The 26,653-nt window shown below is 32.5% G+C and overlaps 4 protein-coding genes across 5 annotated transcripts; 3 read left to right on the top strand and 1 right to left on the bottom strand.

Annotated features, from left to right (window-relative positions):
• Positions 1-6,159: 6,159 nt before the first annotated feature.
• LOC127242270 (mini zinc finger protein 2-like) lies at positions 6,160-6,471 on the top strand. Its single transcript, XM_051261750.1, has one exon. The coding sequence runs from the start codon at positions 6,160-6,162 to the stop codon at positions 6,469-6,471; it is 312 nt and encodes a 103-aa protein (XP_051117707.1).
• Positions 6,472-11,071: 4,600 nt separating this feature from the next.
• On the bottom strand, positions 11,072-12,408 carry LOC127244519 (zinc-finger homeodomain protein 9-like). The gene has a single exon (XM_051265074.1). It carries the CDS (start codon positions 12,141-12,143, stop codon positions 11,259-11,261), a length of 885 nt encoding a protein of 294 aa, XP_051121031.1. The 5' UTR covers positions 12,144-12,408; the 3' UTR covers positions 11,072-11,258.
• A 3,655-nt stretch (positions 12,409-16,063) lies between these two features.
• Positions 16,064-16,919, top strand: LOC127244520 (gibberellin-regulated protein 6-like). 2 transcript variants are annotated; one of them, XM_051265077.1, is made up of 4 exons: positions 16,064-16,218; positions 16,312-16,375; positions 16,451-16,496; positions 16,570-16,919. In XM_051265077.1, exons 1-4 carry the CDS (start codon positions 16,144-16,146, stop codon positions 16,712-16,714), a joined length of 330 nt encoding a protein of 109 aa, XP_051121034.1. In that variant the 5' UTR covers positions 16,064-16,143; the 3' UTR covers positions 16,715-16,919. The 2 variants fall into 2 exon arrangements, with proteins under 2 accessions (XP_051121034.1, XP_051121033.1); XM_051265076.1 differs by having other exon boundaries at positions 16,076-16,218; positions 16,312-16,356.
• A 2,186-nt stretch (positions 16,920-19,105) lies between these two features.
• On the top strand, positions 19,106-21,536 carry LOC127244572 (amino acid transporter AVT1I-like). The gene is made up of 3 exons (XM_051265147.1): positions 19,106-19,420; positions 20,181-20,794; positions 20,856-21,536. The coding sequence occupies exons 1-3, from the start codon at positions 19,258-19,260 to the stop codon at positions 21,375-21,377; spliced, it is 1,299 nt and encodes a 432-aa protein (XP_051121104.1). The 5' UTR covers positions 19,106-19,257; the 3' UTR covers positions 21,378-21,536.
• Positions 21,537-26,653: the final 5,117 nt, after the last annotated feature.

The following is a 26,653-nucleotide window of genomic DNA, read 5'->3' as shown; positions in this document are numbered from 1 at the left end:
AATGCCCACTTAATTAGGCGCGTCAATCGATACTTTTTAGATAATAATCTGATTATTACACTATGATTATTTGGAAAATATAAACTAGTTAAATTCCATTACAGTAATTACTACTATTAAATTTGAAATTAATCAATTAATATATGAATTTAATTGGAAAATAATGGACATCGGTTTTTTATTTTTTAAAAAAACGGTATATATCTTGTGCATTAATATTGGAATTTTAGGTGGGAAATGAAAGGCCGAGTAGACAAATATTGTTGTTATATTCGTATTCTCATAATGGGCTTTGGAATTCTATTCTTCCTTCCACTCAAAAAATATCCTCTAAATTTTATTTACATATCTTCATTTAATAAAAATACAGATAGTCAGTATAAATAAACTAATATTAATATATTAAATATTATTTAAATTTGATAATAATAACGTGTTACACAGACACGCGCGGACACGATTGCTGCTTATTATATTTGTATATAGTCAACGGGGTCTTGATCGCGTGTGAATCTTGAAATTATTATTGCTTTTAGATTGCGAATGTCGTGTGAAAATACAAGTGCGCCTACTCCTATATTTTCTTCTTATTATTAAATTAAATAATGAGCCCACACGTTTTCACTTAATTCTTATTTTAACAAAAATATATATACTTATTATATTTAAAATTCGTCACCTTATCTATTTTTTAAAAAAAATAATATTGTACAACTTGTATATAAATTTTGAATTTTTAAAAAGAATAAATATGGGAAAAATTATATGTATTATATCAATAAAAAAATAAAAAAAATTGTATCAATACAATTAATTAAAATTATTGGACAGATACGGTGTTATTAAACTATTGGTGGGCTGTAAATTTGTGTGTTAGTAGGTCGCTTATTGGCGGGCTTATCTGAAAATTAATATGAGCTTCATTTATTGGGTGGAGTTAAAAATAGGCCTTTTCTTTATAGGGCCCAATTAAGTGGCTCTTGCAAAAAGTTTGTTTCATTTGTTTTAAATAATTTGTTACTCCTATTATTTCTAATTTAATATGTTTTAAAAAATTTCAGTTATATATTTTAATTTAAATAAATCCAATTGAATAGCTTATAAGCGAGTTAGTAACAAAAATTATACAATAAAAACACTTTGTTTAATTTGTTATGAAATTTTTGAAGCTCACTTGGTTGAATAATTTGATAGGTACATGTTTTGATTATAATTATGCTCTTAATTAGGTCCAACAACACATACGTATAACTCATTTTTTCAAACTAAAAAATAAAATAAATAAAAGAGTGTCTGCGTCCAGGATGATGATGGGCCCAAGAAGCCCAATCACTTGGAAGTCCAATAATCACGAAAATATTATTTAATTAATGATACGATATATAAAAGGCAAATATGGGTTAATTAATAAGTAGATATCCCCAAAAAGTATCATTATTCATTACCATGTGATGTTACAGCAGTCTTCACGTTGCATCAATCAGAACCAAATTTCCTGATTAATGTAAGCATTAGGACAACAAGTATAGCATCGTAAGTATTGTCCAGTTTCAGTGCAATGGTAATCACAATTTATTATTCACACATGGAGTATATAACTGATTAAATTAAATTAAATTAATTATTACCAATTAGCTAGCCTAAGATGCTCGCAGTTGAAGTTGATGGTCCCCAGTTGATAAAAGGTTGGGTTGGTGAGAAGCAGAGTGAGTCATCATCTGTCACTTTGGTTGTCCAAAGCACAGAACAGCACAGCATAGCCGTGCGATTAAGATTAAGATTATTATTATTATTATTATCATTATCATTTTTCCCTTTAAGTCCGATCGATCCATGTCATGAATCGGTAACAGATACCTAGCTATGCTCATTAAGTACAAACTACAAACTAACTATTTCTTGATTGCAATTTCATATGCCACCATGCACATACTAATTAAATTAAATCCCTATATATGTATTCTCATCTATTCGTTAATGGCGTTTTATAAAAACATGTGGTAAGAGCCACTAATGTCAATAATAATAATAATAATAATAATAATAATAATAATAATAATAATAATAATAATAATCTAAACCCCCAATTACTTCATGACAACGATGTGTTTTCATTGATTTGCATTTTGCACGGCCCCACTTCTTTCACTAATTACTTTTAACTAAATTAAGAACAGTACCAATTATCATTACAAACGTTGGGTTGAATTAATCCGAAATTAGATGAGTTACTTTTTAGTTGATTTTTAATTACTTATATATATATAAGTATTGTACTAGTATAGCTAAAAAAATTTATATTGATGTTTAATTTTAGTTAATTAAAAATTAACAATTTTCTTAAATGTTTCATATATATATATATAGATAATAAGAAATCAACTCAACGTATAGTATAGAATTTGATCCCATACCCTTTTAATTACTAATCAACCCCTAAATTACAAATTCATCACATAACACTTTGTATACTACATCAAATAAATCCTATATATATATATATATATATATATATGTAAGGAATATAATGAACTCTATTTGTATTGAATCTTGAATTGGCATTCCTCTCATTGGGATCCAAGGCCAGCCCTGCGAGGGAGGGTGGGTGGACTCGCCTACATACAATGCCCCATCATTTACTACATGAATCCAGTGATGCTACATCTCATTGACACCCATTGGATTCATATAAGCACAAGTACTTACTTTGCATTGGCATACAATATAACGGTAAAATGCATATATATATATATATTATTGAAAAAAACAAACTTAAGTCGAAAACTATAAAAAAGAAAGAAAGAAAAAAATCATATAGTATATGATTTAATTCTACTTATTATGAGGTATTTTAGAGAAGTCGAAAAATAAATTTTTAGCCAAAAGATGATTGATTATAATCCACACATCACTTAACTATTTTTATTTTTATGTACTTTCCTCAAAACGTTAGGTTTTCGATTAAATAAGTAAATTGATCTGATTAGTGTAATATGGAAAGAAGATAAGATATGACAGCAATGCCACAGTAAATTTTGCTTTCTCTATGCCAAAAAAATTGTTCCTAGAGATTAAAGCATTAATTAGCGGAAGATCTCTCTCTCTCTCTCTCTCTCTCTCTCTCTCTCTCTCTATATATATATATATATATTTGTATTTGCATGCATGATTGTGGAAGTAATTTGTTGTTGAGATGCAAAACTTGTATAAAACATACAACTCCACTCTATAAAATATTTTGAAGAAAGATCAAAAACGAATTTACCGGGACTCGGTCTAAAGCGTACAATATCTTACTAATATTGATTTTGTCTTTACATTGTATTGATCATCATGAGGTGTATAACGCATAGAATTTTAATTTTTTGTGACTCATTAACACTACAAAAGAATAATAATGTGATTGTATGGGTATATTTTCTTCAGAAGTAATGGAGAATATTTATATAAGTAGTATATATTGAAATAATTGGCGTGTTTTGTGTAACTAAAATATTTATCATTTCATTAGTTGGAGAGGGGATGGACTCCAGAGTGAGTTAAATATATAAACTCAAAAGGGGAAAGGTTACGGTGCTCGCACACATAAGATAAAAAAAACAACAATGATATGTGCCGTTTGTTTATAATTACATGTGTATTGTACAAATGTATGTCATGTGCTGAAATGAACTGCGACATGTGTTGTATGAGACTGTATCATGGTGATGTTAGTTTATGCTCTGAGTTTGTATTATATTAATATAAATAATATGATGTAACTAACATTACCGTGTGCTATTTGCTAATTATCTATGTGGTGCAACCTCTCAAAAGTCATTTCAAGGTTCTTGGCTGATCAATTTTGAATCCATCTTCAATATTCAACTCATCCCTTTTCTTTGGGTTGACTATTGACATGAACGAGTTAGGTTGACGAAGAGACCAAGAATATAATCTAAAGTCCACAGGCAAAAAATTTAATATATATAGATCACACAACACACATGTATATATATTGCCAAACACACACTGCCATATCTATCTATTTCTATTATCCTCCATGGTTTTAAAAGCTGGCATTTAAATTTTGTTAAGGTTGTGTTTATTTGGGAGATTTGTTTTTCAATTTTATTATATCAATTTCTTTTTTTTTTTCAAAAAAAATCAAATCAAAGATCTATTTTTTTATTTATTATATTATACTAAAAATTAAATTTCATATTAAAAACATCTTATCATTACATATTTATATCACATCAAACAATTATTTCAATTTAAATTTTTACTATTCAAAAGCAAAAAACAGATGAATATTGATGATGACACAATAATAAATTAACTAATCAATTATTCCAGAAGCATATATATAAATCATTTAAGACTAAAACCCTAGACAGTTTGTTGCAACAGGAAACATAATTAATCATTAATTAATTATCTTGTGGGCAATCAATCATAGGGTTAGCCGCCATTGTAGTCTACAAATGTACGAATGGCTGCTGTATATTTAATTAAGACGTGTGTAATTAATTAGTGTGCTAATCAATCCTCAGCTCTACTAAACCACTTGTTGATTAACTTTATTAATCACTTTGGAAACTCAGATCAAGGAAGAACTTAATTAATTATTACGTGTATGCATTACATATATGGAGGGGCTCAAAAATCATGAAAAACAAGCGTGTACGAAACTCAGCCTGTCTGAAGAGGTCATTCCATATATTTTTTTTTATTTGCCCTAATTAGCGACACATATATACATAGAGAGAGAGATGATATTATTAAAAATTAGTAACCATGTGAAAGGTAATATAATGTTATTAATTAATATTATTTGAAAAATTGGGAGTGTGTTAGTGAATTTATCTGGGTTGGATACATATGAAAAAACAAAAAAGAGAAGATAGAAAAGCATGGAAATTTTTACAGATTTAGGAGATAATGTAAATATGTAATGAGAATAAAGTATAGATGCAATATGATCCACAATAATTAAACAAGATATATATATATATATATAATTAATTATATATGTAGGTGTTTAGTGTGGGTGTGGGTGTGAGAATAGGGGCCACATTAGCAGGTGATGGTTTGTAAAATTAAACTGATTATAATCATTATTATTACTATTGTTTATAATGATATATATATATATATATACATACATATAGATATGGGACCTAATGGGCAACAAGAAGATTAAAGCAAATTATAATGATGCATAATGTACAAGGAAGGAAGTGAGGAAGGAAAGGGTTTTGGACTTAGACAAGAGATTAATCAGTGTTATGTTGTTAAGACGTTGCCCCGTCAATTCACAACAACCATTCCACAAATTCAAGATACAAGATAGATATATTACCCTCTTCACTTCTTTTCCCAAAAAGTAGTGCACCTTGATCATTACATTTCTCTCTAATTAACCTTCATTATAAACAACCCTCTACCTCTCTCTCTCTCTCTCTCTCTCTCTCTCTCTCTCTCTCTATATATATATATATATATACACACACTACACACACTCTCTCTCTCTCTCTCTCTCTCTCTCTCTCTCAAACACACACATGTCAGCCATACATCAATTGGAATAAAGAGGATGCACTGATGCTAATTGAGGGAATAATGGAATACATACATCTATAGACAATAATTTTTCTGTCATCATAAATCTCTTTCATATTGATTGTTTTGGGATCAAATTTTGAGACAGACATTTTACAAAGAAATGAAAAAATATTCTAGTTTGTAACAATATTATTTTTAATTTCTCAGATATTGTAAAATCTAGAATCAACTAACCATTTTTCTTGACTACAATTGAGATATGATTAATGTCATGAAGCAGTAGTACATGTATATTTATTAATTAATTCCAGTACTTCTTGCTTAGTCTCCAGCAATATAAAATAGTAATAATATATATATATATATATAAATCGGGAATACTAAACTTATTGCTTTTAATTTTATACATGTTGGTTAATTAAAAGATACATTGGGTAGGTGTATAAATAGAGGCGCTAGGGTTAGGGTTTGGGTCTGCGCCAGGAATGACCTAAGATATTGCTCTTCCACACTATTCACCTTCTTCAATTCCTTCTCGATCGCTCCTTTATTGCTTCCCAAAATTTCCCCATTTCTCCAAATTCTCGATTTAAATCGCATCGCGGAGTTGAGATGAAGAAGCGCCAAGTCGTACTGAGGAGATCAGACGACAATATCTCCAGGAACTGCACGAATTCATCGTTCGCGGTGAGGACGGTGAGATACATGGAGTGCCAGAGGAATCACGCGGCGAACGTCGGAGGCTACGCTGTGGACGGTTGCAGGGAGTTCATGCCGTGCGGGGAGGAAGGCACCAGCGGTGCTCTCACTTGCGCGGCGTGTGGCTGCCACCGGAACTTCCACAGGAGGGAGGTGGAGGTGGAGGCGGATGTAGCCTGCGCGGGCGGGGGCGGAGGTTCCTCACCATGTTCGGACTACACGTAGGTTGCGTGGAGAAGGAACTGGTAATGTGTATTTAAGTGTGTTTGTGTGTGTACGTTTGGTGGATGTTTGCTTCGGCTGATGTGACGGAGAGTTAGGCCTTCTGATTTTCAATTATTGGTTTGGTTGTGTGTTCTAAGATGTGCAGACCTTCGAATTAACCCTACATATGATATGATGGAGGTGAGAGTACCCGAAGATGAACTGTAAATCCTATGGTAATTTATATATGGTCTGGGTTTGGAGTTTTTACTCTTATACATATATATATACATATGTGTGTGTGCTGTATCTGTCTTGTCTGTCTGTGTGTTTGTATGTATATTTGTATGTAGAAGTAAAAATTAACTTGTGTTGTTCTTCATTCCTTGCTTTTCATGATCTGGTATGGTTTTTCCTTTAATGGAATTGAGGAAATTACACCTCTATCTATGCGTTTGAATCATTGGAACTACACAGTAAATTAGAAGAAGTGACTCAACTTTTGGTTTTAAGGCTTTGTAAATTCATCTGTCCTTGTGTAATTTCATCATCATATTATCGTAAGTATTTTCTCAAATACTGAGTGAAGATATGAAACAGAATTAAATTGTGTGTGATTGTTTGGTAATTTGTATAGAATTATTAGAATTATATTTTTGCAACTTGTGTACATTTATTTTGTGAAATTTTTTCACCCCAGTTTGTTAGATGTAGCTCTTGCTGAGCTAACATTGCCTGATATTGTGAATCCAACCATGTTTTCAAGATGATATGAAAATGTGCATATTTGCCTAACATATTGAAAAGAACACCAAAAAATGGAAAAAAATGGAGACCTAATTAATTACTGGTCTTCATATATGGAATGAAGTGCACAGATTTTTTTAGATAGATAAAAAAAAAAAAAAATCTTCTGTTACATTAAAATCGAATGTATTATTACAGGTACAAATACAATTAATATTGCTATTATTCTGTGGATGTGGTTCACAAAAAATTAAAACAAAATGGATTTAATTAATTAATCATCATTAAAGCAGGGAACATGCTACTCATAGGCTTTCTGCAAAACAGTTAGTAGGTAATAATTATGCAGTTAGTTGTTAATCTGAGCAGCTGCTAAAGCAACAGGATTAACTTAACTTGGGATAATGACACAAGTCAGCAGCCATTCATTGACTCCATAAACTAAATATATTTTCAAGAATCGACAGCTTCTGTTAACTGTTTTATCATCTGTTCAAGTTAAGGGTAGTTTAGTTTGTTGAGTGTGTGTTATTATTACATGCGGAGGTAGGGTGATTACTGATGATTAGCATTAATGAAATAAGAGTGTAATGAGAGATGTGGAAATAAGTGATGATGCAATGCAGAAAGAGGAAGGAGAGGCAGAAGGCAGAAAGTTGATGTGCCCCTCCAAAATGGTGATCTGATCTGATCTGATCAATTAAATTACTAGTCTACTACTGATCTAGTCTTGATCATGTCATGTGGTATGGATCCAACAAAAGTGCAGAGAGGTTAGGTAGTGAGAATGGAAGGAACCAAACCTTTAGGTATATGTTAATTGTATTCAGGTACTTGTCAAATCAGTTCCACTGCAAAATTCACAGTTTCAGACCACACTCCATCAACTCCACCAGAGAGAGAGAAAGAAAGAAATAAAGAAAAAGAAGATGGCAAGAGAAGATATATAAGAGAGAGGGTCTTTTGGGCCTGATTGGCCCAACTAAATATAGAGCTTATTACATAGGATGAAGCCCAGCCCAGCCCACTCTTGTTGTTGTTACCAATCAATTCCACAAATTTGAATTAATATATGCAAGAAAATATTGGATTTTGCATTCAACAAAAGTGAAGTGAAGTGATGCGAAGATAGTGAAATTCTTATACCTCTGTTTTTTGTTTAAATTCTAAAAGGTACGATGGAAGGCCCAATTAGTTTGAAAAGGATGAGATGACTAAAAATGGGTAAGGGGCGGTGTGCTTCCAATTTAAGTTAGACACTGAAAATGAAAAGCCTGATTGGAAAGCGCGTTAGTTAATCTCAAGCTATCAATAATTATGAGTATATATATATATATATATGTATGTCTCTATGTTATGCGGGAATGGAATCGTACAATCCCATTTCCATTTCCATTTCCATTTCATCATATTGTTAAAAGCGCCACCAAATTCAATTGATTAAATTATATATTACTTTAATTAAGAAACAAAACTGCTATTATTATTATTATTATTATTATTATTATTATTATTATTATTATTATTATTATTATTATTATTATTATTATTGTTGTTGTTGTTGTTGTTATTTAAACATGGGCTATAGGTAATATATATATATATATGTGTTAAAAATTGGATGTGATTGCCAATCAAGGAATGGAGAGAAAATAAAGAAAAATTCCTCGACATATTCCATACGATTACAAATGGTCATTTGGAATATCCTTCCTTATCTGTAAATTTTATTAAATAGCCCTAAATTCTCCGTATCTATTAGATATAGAAATAGTGGAACTGGGGACCGTCGACTAATTGACAGAATATAAATAAATAAATAAAACTCGAGAGTGCAGAGCAGAGCAGAGCAGAACCATTTATTTGATAAGGACGATGTGGTCCTGTCCTGTGTTGAGCTAAATTGAGTGCTTAGGTCAATGATTTTTAATCTTCCTTTCTCTCCCATTCCCTCATAAATCCCAATTAACACATTTTCAAATAATGCGGTCCGATCCCATAATGTTTGACCTATTTATTTAATTAATTAACAACACATTATAAATTTCATTTCATTGCACCATGCTTTATCTATTATATACTAAATGGTTTGGTATTTTCTAGACGATTAATTGAATTCAAGTGAAAATAAAACAACAAAATGCAATGGCCCTTTCCCCTTTACCTACCAAATTAAATTGCACATGTAATTACAGAGGATATTAATACTCCAATACCATGCTGATTCATATATACACTTGAATTCTTTAATTAATGATCTGGTCAAGATGCTTTAAATTAGGGTTCTATAATTATTAAAACTTCATACTTGGAAGAAATTGTGATGTTACACGTAGCATCTGAGAAAACAATAAAACCCATTAATTGCTATTAAAAAAAGTGTGTATATAATATAATCAAAGGTAGCGAATGTAATTATTCATCACGTTACATAATTAATTAAACTTGATCTATAATATATATAAATATATTTTTTAATTTATAGTAATTCATTATAGTTTATTTTGAAAAAATCATTAAAATGAAGCTATTATTCATTGTTTAAATTTTGCTGACGTTGCACTAACAGTACTCGATGTAACAGATGGACAAAATTTCGGCCCATCCCGATCGTATCAACAAAATCGACCCATAGATAATGATTGATTAATTCTAATAAATTTAGGTTATCATAAGTTTATACTAACAATTAAACAAATTATTATTATTATTATTATTATTATTATATATACCCATATTTGGTCAGAATTCATGATGATGGTTTCCATCGGGAGACGATATAATGATACGTGTTATGACCTCAGACAATTTAAGAAATTGGAACAGTGATGTGTTTGTCTACCACTCAATCAACACTCCCTGCCAAATACTCCAATTTACAATTATAATAATAATTATTATTAGAGCTAACTAAAAAATCTTCAATATATCCCACGTAATTTATTTTTATTTTTATCTCATATAATTTATTTTTATTTTTTATTTTCGTTTGTCCCACAATATAATTATCTATTTTAATTATATTTTAAGTCTTAATTAAATTATATTTATTTCAATTTTAATCTATAATTATTTCTACTAATACATTTTTTTAATTATCTAATTATATTTACTTAAATTTATGTATCCACAGTATCGCATCCAAAATATATGGGAGGAGGGAGGGAGTAAATAAACAAGTACCCGCCCACTATCAGCCACTCCCCTCAATTAATGATATGACTTGACGACTGACCCATACTTTTTGGTTGTTGGATAACACACAAAATTACTCACTTCACCACTCACAAATACCCTTTTTTTAATTAATTAATTACACTAACCTTCCATCCCTTAAAAGCAAGGTGAAAAAACAAAAAGAAAAAGAAAGGTGAAGATGCATCTGTTGCATTCTTTATATTACAACGGGACTTGAAGTGAGATAATAATATCTATATCAGCAAAGTTAAACTTAAGTAATGGATAACTTAAAAGTTACTAAATCAAGATCACATGATATTATTATATTGGGCACCAAACTTACCATAATTAGCTAGAATGCAAACATTAACAGCACACCGCATAGATATATAATAAGTAATCAGATCCCTCAACAGTAAAGGTGTATTATTACCTTTACTACTATTATTACAATAATGAAGGCAGACCATATCGAAGTGATCTACTCACCACCCTGCCGGAATACAGACACACGGATTGTGTGAAATAAACCTACCCGTTAAAATTAATTAATTAATAATGCATTTGCAATCAATTGCAAGCTTAATTGGTGCAAATGTTTTTCTTGGACAAGCAATGGAAATGGTCGATATTTTGAACAAATTAATTGTGCGAATTAGGGATCGTATTAAAGATACCTATAATTCAAACAAGATTAGGCCAAGGGAAAATCACACTAGCTAAGTAGGAAGATCAGACAAGTAATCAATCAATTAGAAACCAACGATATTTATGTAATGTAATAACCTCCCCGCATATTAATTAATACGTCTCTATTTTATGTAATTAACAGTAATATATAGTAGTAATAGTTATTGAATTAATTAATCCACCTGCTGCAATCAAGTAGAGGAAGGCCCATTTGTAGCAACTGCGCGATGGCTGATTTCTTGACCATCGCCGATTTGATCGCCGGAGCCCATTTCCCGGCAATTGATGCCGTTCCGATTAGCGGCGGATGGCGGCGGCGGAGGATCCCTTTTGGCGGCGGTCGTCTTGTTGTTGTGCATCCAGACTTTGAATACACTTCTCTCCACTCCGATTTCGTTGCACCCTTCGTTAATGGCGTTCTCGTCTTTTTTCTGCATTTTCCAGCTGACCCTCTCGGCGAGTTCCAGCATTTTATCCTTTTGATTTTGGGTGAATTTCGTGCGGAAGCGCTTCCGGTTGCCCGAGGTCATCGCCGGCGTAGACGCCGGGGAAATTGGCGGGGCATTGCCGTCCGGCGGCGGGGCCGATATCCCGTGGCTGAGCGCCAGCAACATGTGCGGCGCGTACGACGACGAAATCGGCGGCGGGGAGGAGGAATTATTCGGGCTGCCCGCCCGCGGCGGCGGGGGCTGGTGGCGGTGGTGGGGTTGGTACTCGAGCGCCGGCGCCGAATTCGACAGAGGAAGCGGTCGCGGGTCGTCGGGCTCCCGGCGGTGGAAATTCCGGTGGCATCCGCACGCCGCGCATTTGAGAGTGGTCGGCTCCGCCGGATTGGAGTTGGGGGAGGGCATGAATTCGCCGCAGCCGTCGACGGCGTGGCCGCCGATGGTCGCCGCGTGGTTCTTGAGACATTCTTTGTAGGTGACGACGACCGGGTGGCGGTTGCGGTGGTGCAGCAGCGGCGCGTGGCGCTTCAACACGCCGTTGGTAAAAGGGGCCTGCTTGGCGGGTTGGATCCGGGTCGGAGTTTCCGATTCAGCTTCCGGCGTCTTGACGATGGAATTGCCCAACTCCATGGCCGCCACTGTAACAACATCTATCGCCAAATTTAAACCTCGGATTCGGTTTTTTTCCTGACCAAAATCCAGCGGTTTAATTAGCTGCACACAAGATTAGGATTGAAGTTAAGGTTTCCTAACAGGGTAAAGAAAGGATTCCCCTTTTTTTTTTTTTTTTTTTCTTTCTTCACTCGATTTTAAGTCATGGGAAAATGAGAAAAAGGTAAGAATGGGAGAGAATGGGTTTATGTGCTGTTATGCTATGTCTTCCTTCGAACCATGAATGATGATGATTGTGATGGCACTGTAGATAATAAAAATCTATGTGTAGTTTGTGGACGTCCTTAACCACTTAAATAAAAAATAAAAATATTAATTTCGAAATCCTTAAGTTGTAATGGCAGTTAACGGCGTCGTTTCTCTTTGACGACGTCGTTTTCGCGTTTTCATTTGACTTGAAATCGCTACTGCTACTATATATGAATGACTTGGAGGTAAATGTCTTTTCCAAGATTTTTCAGACCGTATTTGACTTTCTTATCTTTCTTCTTTCAATTTACCATCATTTACATGCACTTCATATCCCTTTATTTTGGGGATTTGTCCGAAGAATAAAATTGCCCCCCTTTCTAAAAAGCAACCTCACGAAATGCAAATTTAGAAAGACATTTCTATTTTATTTTTACAATACAAAAAATAAATAAAAGCAAAGAAGTCTGGAGTACAGGTCAAGGTTGCGTGAGACGTGAATAAAGACAAAGGGACAGTCAGACCGGTTACATTTACCATTTTCTCTTCCGTAGATTTACCCACAGGGGTTAAATAAGTCTTTTCACTTCGCTCGTGCTGCCACGTCTACCCAAAATGTCCCTCTTGCTGCGACACGTGTTTCATTTTATAATATTGTTGTGTCTTCCATGTTGAATTGAAAATACTAATTAAATTATTAATTCCAAATTAATGTGACTAGACTTCGGTATAAAAAAAATTGTATGGTTTGGATTGGAACCAATACCAATGATGGATATGGACCAGACCTCCTGCAGGTAAACTTGTTTGGAATTCACACTACACTACACATATTTAATTATTTAGATTAATAATTTAATTATTCTCAACATTGTCAATTAATTATTTTTCATCATGATACACTTCAAATTTATATTTCCAACTTCAATAACGCAGTTGATATTTGTTTTCACGGAAAATATAAATTTTATGTAAGTCAAACTGCACGCAAAGAGTTATACTGAATTTGGTAGGACATATAGATATGTCGTATTTATTGGTTTGTGTTGCAAATTTATGAAATTATATAATCACACGTTGTCTATGTAGCTTTACAAAACTTTTTAACGAGCGGTAAATGTTCTGTCAATCACGCAGTAATAATAATATTAATTAATAAATGAAATTCAGAGTAATTTCCAGAAAGAATGATCAGCAATTGGTCGCGACAGCTAAGTCTACTGGCGATGATATGGATGCATTACTATTAATAGATTATTTGTGAACAATGAAGTACAGAATAAAGTTTATAATTTAATAGGAAATGAATTGATATATGAATCCCATCTTGTCTGAATTAGGAACGCTTTCATTATTACTTCTTCCCACCGATTTGACACCAGACATTATATTAACACTTTCTTTGATTATTAGTCTGCCCGCAGCCCATCCTAATCAATTCTATGTCGCGCTTTCAAATGAATAAATCGCGTTTTCTAACTCCAACGTTTTTGGATTATTTTGATAATGTCCCACACTATGCTTTGTTGGACTTTAATTTTACAGCCCTCTGTACATATCCAAACAAATCATTTATTGACATCGACATCCCATCTTATCCAGACACCTTAAAATGGGATTAATTGATTATCACTTAATTTTAATAATTAGCTTCTTTTTTTTATTATTATTATTTTTTTAAGTCATCATTCTAGAATTAATTCGAAAGGGCTATGTTAAACAATATCAGCAATTCAATATGTTATACATAAACGGAATAATACAATACTGCTTTAATAAACTATACCGACCAGGCCACCCCATTTTTTTGTATTAATATTTATTATATTTTGGATAATTATTATTTAAAAAAATTATATTAATTTAAATAAATATAATTATGATAAAATAACAGTTCTATTGATAATTAATAATTTAAACATTGAACATATAAATAAAATTTTATTTAGATATTTATAAAATATCTACACTTTAATTATTTTGATAACTCGGACCTTTCTTTGCTCCACATGGTTTGTATAGGTTCAAACTCTGTCTAGTTTTTCAACAGTGATGGGCCAGCTTGGCATGAAAATATTTTATATTTAATTTTTAGGCCTAAATTTGTATTTTTAAAATTTTGGATTGTATTTATTTTTGTCTAAAGTAGTAATATATATTGAAAAAAAAAAAAAAAACTTTAACAGAAAAGAATTGTTTACGATAAATAAATTTTGATAACAAGTTCATATATTCTTTGTTTGATTAATTATTCAATACATTTATTTTTTAAATGTTACCGTTATTAAAAAACAAAATAAATATTACTATTATACATAGCTCAATAGACTACTACTGAATGATAGTGCAAATAATATATATAATATTCATTTATTGACGCATTTCATGCTATTACAGAAACATATAAAATAAAATGGATTTATATGTGATTGTATAAAGCGAGAAATGGTACTAAAGCAAGAACATTATATTTTTATATCAATAATTTTCGGCTTGGCTTAATTCTATATTGGGCTTTAGCCCAAACATATGAAACCCAATTAGCGGTAGCTTAATTGTGGTCTCAGCCCATTTTGTTTGGAGGAAATTTTGATTAGTAATAGTAGCCCAATATGTATGGTTTTGAGTGTGTAAGTGTTTAAAGCTGTGAATAGTAATGGGGTTGGTTAACTATAACAAAATAAGATGTGATGGAGATGGAGATGGAGATGGAGGAGGTTAGAAGATTAGAAATGAAGTAATTAATGTATGTATGTATGCGGATAGTATTACAAGAGTACTGGTCGCAGGTAGGGTAGCAGATAAAAGAGATTAATAAAGAAATAGAAAACAAAAAAATGATGGATTTACAGCGAAGAGGAACGAGAGGTTTGTCGGAAAGTATGATCGATTCGATGTTGTGGCGCATGTGCATGTGCTCAGCACATGCACATCTGCTCTGCTCCATTCAACTTTATGACTGCTAAACAATAATAATAATAATAATAATAATAAGATTTTTCTTTTGAGAAAGCATTAATAATACTCCTATTTAATTAGATCGCATTTGAATTTTGATGGGATTGGGGCTCTCTCCACAACTTGTAATTGATCTACCCACATGGCCTGCCCTACCGTAGCTACCTGCACCTTTTCTTTTTCCTATATATTTTGATTCAATTCCAACTTATTCTAATTTTTTTATAAATAATATCGACTAAGAGTTTCAAATAATATCAATTCAATTTATTTGGATTCAAATATACTTACAACAGCAAGCATGCTGTATATAGGAACTACCATTTTTTTTGTCCCCACAGTTTATCCATTCATAAATGTGTCGGGAAATTGCATAGGGTGATTGGTTGGAAAGTTTTAGGTTAATTTAGAATAGACATATTATTATTTATATGAAAATGAATTAAGTAGCATGTGATTTCTGATCTGATCGTATTGGCACTGCACTGCGGGTTCTGCAATGCATGCATGTTTAATTTATTATATTATATGCAATCAAGTGAAGAGAGGATTGGATGGGTTGGGTGGACCCGACCAATATCAATCAATACCTTTACCTAATTACCATTGTAATTCAATCAATTACTATATTGGATCCACCGCCAGTTTAATTTAATTTAATTTAATTTAATCTAATCTAATCTCTATGTATATGTATGAATTTGTGTAATGAGTTGGGGGGTGGTCTCTGTCTATTTATAGTCTTTCAGACCAAGTCCGTTGTAGAGAGAGGGAGGGGCAAACAGAAGTGAAAGGTAATTAAATTAGCGAAATGGGGAAGTTGATGTTCATTGCCTTTCTACTTTTGGGTCTAACTCTGCTAAGTAGTTCCATGCTCCAAGTACCCGTCAGTACTCACTACTCTCTTCTCTATCTTCAGATTTATATTTATATTTCCATTTCCTCAGTGACCATGTATATTGTTGTAACTTTTTTTTAGGTGATGGCATCGCATGGACGTGGACGTGGATCCTCCACCTACAATGTATATATGCACATATTAGGTCTTTTTAATTATAGTCCTACATGCATCTTTTACCACCTCGATCGATCCGATGTATGTATGTGTGTGTTTGCAGGGCGGGCATCGCAGCGGATACGGTCCCGGCAGCCTCAAGAGCTTCCGTGAGTCCAATTGCATAGACATTGATGAATGAATGAATGAATGAATGAATATTTGTTTGTTTTTGGATTGCAGAATGCCCATCGCAATGTACGAGGAGGTGCAGCAAGACACAGTACCACAAACCCTGCATGTTCTTCTGCCAGAAGTGTTGCAGAACCTGCCTCTGCGTCCCACCAGGCTTCTATGGCAACAAGGGAGTCTGCCCCTGCTACAATAACTGGAAGACCAAGGAAGGAGGCCCTAAGTGCCCTTAGCCTAATTATCCATCTTTCTTCTTCCTGGAATTACCACATACCCAACAATTTTATTATTATTATTATTATTATTATTAATTATTTGGGCAGAATATTAGTATTTATTAAGCCCAAAGAAACAATATATATACATATATATATTAATGACATTATTGTTGTTTTCTAGTATTTCAATGCCTGGCATTATTCTGTCCCCAGTTACTTCTTATTTCCTCTAAAATAATTGTATATAATATATACATATCATACTTAACAATTTCATTCAAGATATCTTATACAACAACAACAAATCATTTTTAATTGCCTCAAAGTTTTCAATCTCGAAAACAAAAGCAGCATGTAATTAAGTAAAAATACCTTAATTTGTGCAATATCCAGAAGCATTACATCAAGATTTGATTTAACGAAGACAAATTCAAGATAAAATATATATATATATATATTGAATGACTTCATCTAATATATATATATGTATATATTTTATATATACAATTCTCAATGAATATTACATAAATTACAATATATACACACTCACACACGCATTATATATTTATTCATATAAAAATATCAACGATTCAACTATGTATATTTTTATATTATTGATACAATTCAATATATTCAGCATAAAATACGCATATTCAAAAACACAAATTGAACACACACAGAAAACCCTCAAAGCACCACATTATTCCTAGCCTTCATTTCAAGAAGCATAACACGTGATGGGCCGTTAATGGGCGAGGCAATGCATTCGTTTTGGGCCCAAATTAGAACGGAGTTAACAGGCCTGTTGGCCCATTTATGAAATTTCTAGCTAATCTATTTGAACTCTTTAATTTGCTAGCTAGGTTTGTTTATGTTCAGGTTTCATGGTGGGGACAGACTCAGGACAGGACAGGACAGGATTAATTCATCTACTTTAAGGACAACATACGACGTCCCGTCTGCACACTAGTAACCCATTCCTTTCTTGGCTATAGCAATTAGCAGCAGCTAATGTATTACGCTATCTTTTGTAATCAATTTAGGCTTCAATCATCCATAAATCTTTTCCCTCGTGGGGAACTAAATATAATTAATTAAATCAAATTAGTTTTTTATTACTTTAAAGGGCTTTTTGTCATTTCACTTGTGAAATACATTATTTATTTTTTTGGTTAAGAAAATATTAAAGCGTGCCCCTTTTTCTAAAGTAGAACAATCATGATCTTATCCTACACACGTTGATATTTAATTTCTTGCCAAAGACAAAATCATAAGCGTCCAAAAGTAATTCCCCAATCCTTAAATGATTTGATTGAATTAGGTTGTGAATTTAATAAATAATGGAATTCGTTAAGTATACTTAGTTTTATTTATTTTTTTAATGATAACAGAAAAATTTGCAACTACTACTCGCATGAGTAAACTCGGATGATTGTTATAGCTTGCAAAGTAGTTTTAATTAAACAAGTTACTCATAACTTCACAATCACATGTTCACCCACATCACCGGGTTATCTATTACCGAAAGTATACTAAATGTTTGGATTTCGAACGTGTTGTTTTCTTTACATATATCCGAAATGATTTTAAAAGTATGTTTGTTTATGATTTCAAATTCCAATATATAATATGAAGTTCGATATATTTTTAATAAAAATATATTATTTTTTCTGTCATTCAAATTTTATTTTTATTTATTATTTTTTTTATTATCATCTAAATTTATTCTAGTTTTTTTTTTAATAAAAAATGTAGTACTACTTTTTTATTTTTTATTTTTTTTATCCTAAAAGGTGAACGTTTCTATTTTTCTATATATATATATATATAATATATACTCGATTAAATGAGCATTTAATTGAATGGAGAAAGTAATAAATGATTGACCCATTTGTGGGAATTAACCTTTACACCTTTAAGCTGCTAGTCTTTTTTTATTCCTCTACTTCTTGCACCAGAGCCATTAATCAATGATCATTTTTGGGGGGGACCTTTTTGTAGCTAGTTTCATCCCCTTGATTGGAATTTAAGCGAAAACAGTAGTCTTTAATTCGGATAAATCCGTATTAATTTATTTTTTTGATGGTTAATAATTATTTAAAAGAAAAAAGGACGGCTTTGTTTAGAGAAGAGAATTTTGAAATTTTAAAAATTACAAGTTCAACAATTACAAAAATTATTAAAAAAACAATTTTTTGAAATATTTTGGTTGCAACCAAAGCAGTCGCGTCTTTGGGAATGTTATACAAGAAGTGTAACGATTATAAAAATGATTAAAAAAATTCCTGACACTGAAAACCGTACGGGTCAAATTTATGAGATTACGTTAACACGAGGCACAAATGTAATATACAAATATATTTATAAATGGTTCCACTACCCCAACCCCCCACCGCCCCAGACCTAGCTACAATCTCTTCCTTACCTGTAAATACGCCGCCAGAGATATTGCCTGAGATCCAAACATATAACTGCAAATTACAATATTCTTTCTCTTGATTATATATATATATATATATATATGTATATGGGCGACCGGAGCTCGGAAGTGGCAGTGCCTCTGTTGGACGGCGGCGCCGGCGGAGGCGATGCCCATCGGGACGACCCGTTGAAGCAACGCTTGCCCGTTTCGGGCTCAACGTCGTTCTTCAAAACGTGCTTTAACGGCGTCAATGCATTATCAGGTTTGGATTTATTATTTTTTACATTTTGAAAAAAGTGCTTTTGTTTTTATATTCTGGTTCTTTTACCCTTTTCTAGAAATTACACTATCACATATGATATATGGGGGTGCTGATGATTATATCTGAGTTGATGGCGATGTGTGCCTTGTGTGAATAATAAAAATAAAAATAATTTTATAAATAGTTGAGTGATTCTTAGTTTTACTTGAATATGGGCATATATGGCCTCACATTATTGATTATTCATATGATTTGTGGGGTTGGAGTTGTAGTGTCTATGCGCAAACACACATACCCTGTTTTTTGTTTTATTGTTTTTACATTGCATACTCTCCTGATTCTTGACGAGCGTAAGAAAACACTAGTGAATTGGTAGCCAGAATTTACGGAACACATAATACAAACTCTCATGAAACTGCAAGTGATCAGTTAGTTGCTCACATCACATGATTCTTGCGTGATTCACCTTACACAGTCTCAAATGGTATGCGTCGATCGATGATGCAATGTATTCTCTGCAGTGTCTGACTAAGTCACAACCACGTTTCCTCTACAATTTACTACTTATCATCGATCATTACTCTTTCCTAATCTGATTGATGAATTAGTCAGCATTCAAATCCAATTTTGCTTCCCTAAGTGTTCCGTTCCGATCAGATCATAAATGGCGTCATTGTCCGAGAATCACCATCACCATCACCATCAATTTATTAAGTCTTAAAATTATCATTATTACAAATACGTTTGTTTGTATGTCCAGGTGTAGGAATACTGTCAATACCGTATGCCCTGGCTTCAGGAGGATGGCTCAGCCTCCTCCTCTTCTTCCTCGTTGCTGCTTCCACATACTACACTGCATTGCTAATCCAAAAATGTATGGAAATGGACCGTACAATACGAACCTACCCGGACATCGGCCACCGCTCGTTCGGACACTTGGGCAGAGCACTTCTCTCTGTATCAATGAATGTCGAACTCTATCTTGTCTCAACAGGTTTCTTGATCGTAGAAGGGGACAACTTACACGGCCTATTCCCCAACATGGAATTCCAAATCGCCGGAATCACAATCGGGGCGAAAAATGGATTTATCCTCCTCGTCACTTGTCTCTTGATGGTGCTCACATTTTGTCCCGACAACATGAGCTTTGTCTCCTACTTCTCCGCCGGCGGCGTCATCGCATCCTCCGTTCTTGTCTGCACTGTTCTCTGGGCTGCCGCCGTCGACGGCGTCGGCTTCCATCATAATAACGGCACCCTCATTAATGTCGAAGGCCTCCCCACTGCCGTCAGCCTTTATGCCTTCTGCTATTGTGCGCACCCTGTTTTCCCCACGTTGTACAATTCCATGAGCAACCAACGCCAATTCTCCAAGGTACGACATTAACTAAATCGAATTCTAGTGATGTTTGTCTGATTGGATTTATTTTTTTCAGGTAATGCTGGTTTGCTTTGTGTTCTGCACATTGGGATATTCTGTCACGGCAATCATGGGATACCTAATGTTCGGACCAAATCTACAGTCTCAGATAACCTTAAATCTTCCCAAGGATAAGATTAGCTCGAAAGTGGCAATCTACACCACCATTATCAATCCACTGGCTAAATACACATTGATGGTGACTCCGATTGTGCATGCTATTGAAAACAGGATTGTCGTTTACAATCCAAGCAAAGGTTGTCGGGTTCTGATCCGAATGGGATTGTTGCTGAGCTCGATGGCCGTCGCGGTCGCCATTCCTTTCTTCGAGATTCTAATGTCCCTCGTCGGCGCCTTCTTGAGCATCACCGCCTCCGTCATTTTTCCTTGCTTATGCTACTTGAAGATGTCCGGCGATTATCGGAGATTCCGGCGGAAATCGGCGGCCATTTGGGGGATCGTTTTGGTGGGTGTTGTTGTTCTTGTTGTTGGCACGTACGTTGCCATGCGCGATATCTATCTCCAGTTGCTTAGATGATGTGTATGTATATTCGATTTTGGAAGTAGAGAATGGATAGGGCAGGGCGTTTATTGACGGGACATGGGTCGTTGCATAGTTGTTATATTCCCTTTTTCTACTATTAAATTTACTTGTCATTAATGAGTGGAATTAATTAATTAATTAATTAATTAATTTACGAAACAACTTGGCTACCACCTCTATCCTACTTGGCAGAATTTTTCCAAAAAATTGATTCCTCCCATTTCTTATCTCAATCACTACAAAATATATTTTCCATCGCTTCGATTAGAATCCCCGTTGAGAATTTATTAGCATCCTTTCCAATCAATACATTAAAATACAATATATATGTATCATATAAAATATTAGGATTTGCAATTAGTTTTATTTGATATGTGTATTGTAAATTTATATTTAACACATTATTTACTATATATTATTATGTTATTAATTTAATACTGTAAATGGCCATTTTGAGTATTATATTATTATGTAAGTAATGTATTTTTAGACAACAATTAAATTTTGTATTGTTGATGAGTTTTCTAAGCTATGTGCAAGATTCATATGAAAATGTTATTGTATTCATTATTTTTATTTTTTATTTTTTCTTTCTTTTGTTACTAATGTTGGACTTTGCAAGTGGTAAGTGATGTGGAAAATGGCTAACTTTACAAAAAGATGATGAAAACGGGACTTTGAAAAAAATGATAATCTACACTCAAATATTGTAAGCAATCTTGGAAGATCCCTCATATATTCTTTTGGTTTTATGATATATTCAAATTGATTGAATTATGAAATGTGTATTTTTATTTATATTTTGAATACAACACACAATTAATGATGGGAAGTAAAAGGCTATTATAAGTCGCATATATTGGTTTTACAATTTGTTGTAATATTTCAGAACCAAAAAGAATATAATCATTTTAAGGCCCCTTATTTATCCATTAATTACAAAAAAAAAAAAAAAAAAAAAAAAAAAAGAATTCTGTACGTACAATTAGTTGAGTGCATCATAATGGCATGCTGAGTAAATAAAAGAACATGTAGTAGAAGCAATGTGATGTAGGGCACGTAACTCCGATCACATCGATATCATTGCTATTATGCTATATTGTATACAATAAAATAATTAAATATTAAAATTAATAAAATATTTGTGTACTTATATTATTATTATTATTATTATTATTATTATTATTATTATTTTATAATATTTTTTAGCTAATTTTGATACTATGGTGCAAATTAAGTACAAAGCAAATTACGCTAAGGGGGTGTTTGGAAAATAGTTTTTTGAACAGTTTAGTTTGTTGGATAGCTTTTAATTATTTGACCATTCAAAAAACTAATTTACATGTTTGGTAAATTAGTTTTTTGGAATAGCTGATTAGATCCAAAACACTAATTTTCAAAAAGCTGTAAACCCCAGCGTTTTGTATTAGCGTTTTGATTTTAATTATCTTTTTTCCAATTTTACCCTTGCACCGTAACTTTATTCCTTTTCTCTTATTCTTTATAACACTCATCCATTTTCTTTTTTTTTTTTTGCGATTTACTATTTGTTTTTCTCATTGATCTCGTCCATTCCATCATTCTTCTCTCTTGTTTCTATTCTCTGTGCCGCCGTTCGCTCTTCTCTATTGAGGTATGTTATTATTATTATTAATTTATTATTGTATTTTTGTTCATGATCTGTGGAAGGCGTATGCCTGGTGTGGGTTTAAGTTTCTCTCTCGTCGTTTTCGCAGCCGTTTTGTTGGCATTTGCAATCTGCTCTGCTATCCTAATTAGCCACATATATAGCTAATTAGATACTTCTATTTCTGATTAGAGAAAAAAATAGATAAGGAGTGGTAACGATGATGATAGAAGATTTAAAATTAATTTGTTGGGTTTTAGATAACGAGAATTTAATTTGATGTTTAAACATGTCAAGCATTATAGAACTCTATCACATATACAATTATATTGAATAGCTTGAGACCTTGGAAAGATCTTAAGATTAGCTAGTATCTATATTTTTTTAGAAAATTGCTTAGAATAGGAATACATATCATAACTTCAGGCAAATTAGGTTATCGAGAGACACATCATTTCATCATTTCATCATTTCAGGCACTAGTAACACAAATTATATTTCAGTTCCAATCAATTCAGTTTACATTAATGGATGTAATCCTAATTCTACTCAACGTGTAGTTTCCATTTAAATAGAATGAATGTTAACAGAAGAGGAAAAAATTGAACTAAACTGGATTTGGTGCATTATATCAAGTAACAGCAGTAACCATACACTACTTATGGGTTGGGCATGCAATGCAATATATGAAAGTTGTGTGAAGGAATTGATTATTTCAAATCTGCAAGAACAGAGAATGGGTAGCCAATATACAAAATTATAGATACGACGTTATACAAAACAACTCAATTAGAATTAAGGGAGTTGTAGTACTATAGTATATCATTATAGATATCTATATATTTTTTTATTGAGGATGATTGATTCATTGATTGATGCAACTAGGTGGGGTGGATTGGGGTGAGATTGATGTGATGATATATATATATATATTGTGAGGGAAAAAAGAGAAAAAATAATTTTGAGTTAGTGAATCCATATATGTATGTGTATGCATGTATTGATTGGTATCCATTGCATACGGAGTGATGGAATGAGATGGATTTCTAGTTTTATTTACTGTATTGTACTGCAGACAAGATCAATAACATCTATCATATCCTATCCTGTAAGTATGGATATAAAAAAGTACTGGTCATTGCCAATAAACATCAATAATTTAAGAATTCTTTCTATGTTTAATAAGGAAGAACATGCAGTTTAGAGCATATGCAAAAACAATTATTGTAAGGTATTTTACTTACAATGCTAAACACCATCTTGAAAATTGTTTAAGTAGTAAATATCTTGTTTAATCCAACTTCATTGTGGTAGACAATTTTAGTTGCACATATATGTTTTAAATTATATTTTTATACGTTAGTTTTTTTTTTAGATGATGTTGACAAAAAATAGTGATGGAGGAGATTTTGATAAAGGAAAAGACTCAGGAAGAGTAATTTGGACAACATCGAATCTTCATATATTTATTGATTTATGCATCGAATGTCTTAGCAAAAATAAAAAAAAATCAGGTGCAACAATCTCACAAAGGATGCCATGGAAAAAATTACAAGAAAAGTTTCAAAAAATAACAGAAAAAACTTGAGAAACAAATAAGTTGAAAAATAAGTATGATTGGATGAGAACTAGATGGGAAAAGAATCTGGATTAGGATGGGACCATGAAAAAAAAACAGTGTGCGCAAATGATGAGTGGTGGGATGCTAAAATTCATGTTAGAATCTTATTTTGACATCTTTTTATTTTATTATATTTTCTAAAGTCGTATATACCTTATATATATATTATTTTAGGAAAATGACAATTCTAAAAGTTTTCGAGAAGAAGGGATAGAGCCCGAGCTAGAGTCTAAAATGGATTCACTTTTTGCTCATTCATTGGCGACGAGAGAACATAAATACACCCCTGGGTATTATTGCTCACAAGATAAAGAAGAAAGAACTCATATCTCTTCTTCACCACGTATTATTAATGTTGATGACTCAATATTTGGTGATACACCACATGTAGATTTGTCATATGACCATCATGATGATTCTATATATGATGGTACTAGTTACAACAATCCTATTGATTGTGCGTGGGATGATATTTGGAAAGAACATACCTCTACTTTCAATGGTTTTACAAGTACTGACCGTGTGAAAATCAAAGGAAAGTAGAGCCTTGAAAACAGTGTCATTGGAAGTGAAAAGATTGCAAAAACTAATTCAACTAAGAAAACAGGAGGAAAAGAGTTCATCAATGAAAAGTTTGACCAAATTCTTCAGTCAATTGCAACTAGAAATGACTCGATGACTTCTTTTATTCAATCATTGAGCGCTATGAATGTCCCTGCATCCTCATCTTCTAAGGATAAAGAAGCTATCAGTGTTACAGATGCTTTAGCAAAGTTGTGTACTTTAGAAGAATTACTACATGGCAGTCCGGAATTTAGCTTTGCTGTGACAATGATTGAAGACCCACAGAAGTGGCTAATTTTAGCTAATTTGCCAAATAACACGGCAATTTTTGGATGGATTAAGTTCATGTATAATGAGCGAAAGAACGAATAGTAATATCTTTGCATTTTAATTTTTTTTTGGAATTGTTGAGATTTTCTATTTGAGGTGTGATTCACTAGGTTTTTTTTTTTTTTTTTTTTGTGTTGCTGAATTTTGATTGTTTATGTTTGATAATTATTTTTTTTTAAGTTCATTTATTTATTATAAATTGTTTATATCCTATAGTATTCTCTGTATTTTTTTTTTTTAGTTATACTATTACACATTGTTGTTCATTTATGCTTGCAGATATGAGCCACAGTGATTTGATAGAATTATATGGACGACTCTTGCAAGACAAAGAGTTTTGTCTACAACTTTTTCAAATAATAGAAGTTGAGAATAATTATTGGGATTCTATTGCATGTGCAATTGGTTGTCTTATGAATTACTATATTACTTATTTATGTAAAGAGCCATGTTTCACTTCGTACTTCACCGGTGAAAGATGGGTGAACGAATTGCTTAGTGGACATGAAAAAGATGTTTTAATACTTTTAGAATGAATCAAAATACTTTTCGAAAATTATGCTTTGATTTAGAAAATAAGTATGAATTAAGAGCTTCATACAAAATGTCAATTTTGGAAAAAGTTGGAATATTTGTTTTTGTACTTAGTAAAGGTGCTTCGAATAGAGATGTGCAAGAGCGATTTCAACATTCTGGAGAAACTGTGAGTCGAATCTTTAAAGAAGTTTTGAATGCTATTGGTGGTCTTTCAAGAGATATATTGAAGCCAAGAGATTTTGAATTCCGGAAAATACCATCATATATCATTAACAATCCTCGATACATGCCACATTTCAAGGTATTTGTAATATATATTTTTTTTAAATTTCTCTTTCAAAATTATATATTTATATATATATTTCAATTTCATTTGCAAATTTTGCATATATCATTAGGATTGTATCGGAGATATTGACGGCACACATATCACTGTAGTTGTTCCTGAAGAAATACAACTACGATATAGGGGGCGAAAAGGATCACCAACTATGAATGTTCTTGCCGTATGTGATTTTGACTTACTGTTTACTTACGTTTTGACTGGATGGAAGGGGCCCGCACATGATGCACGGATATTTCTAGACACAA

Source organism: Andrographis paniculata, unplaced genomic scaffold (genome assembly GCF_009805555.1).
Source record: "Andrographis paniculata isolate CXL003 unplaced genomic scaffold, ASM980555v1 Contig19END, whole genome shotgun sequence".
Lineage (NCBI taxonomy): Eukaryota > Viridiplantae > Streptophyta > Magnoliopsida > Lamiales > Acanthaceae > Andrographis > Andrographis paniculata.
This window is presented reverse-complemented; position numbering and strand designations above follow the sequence as displayed.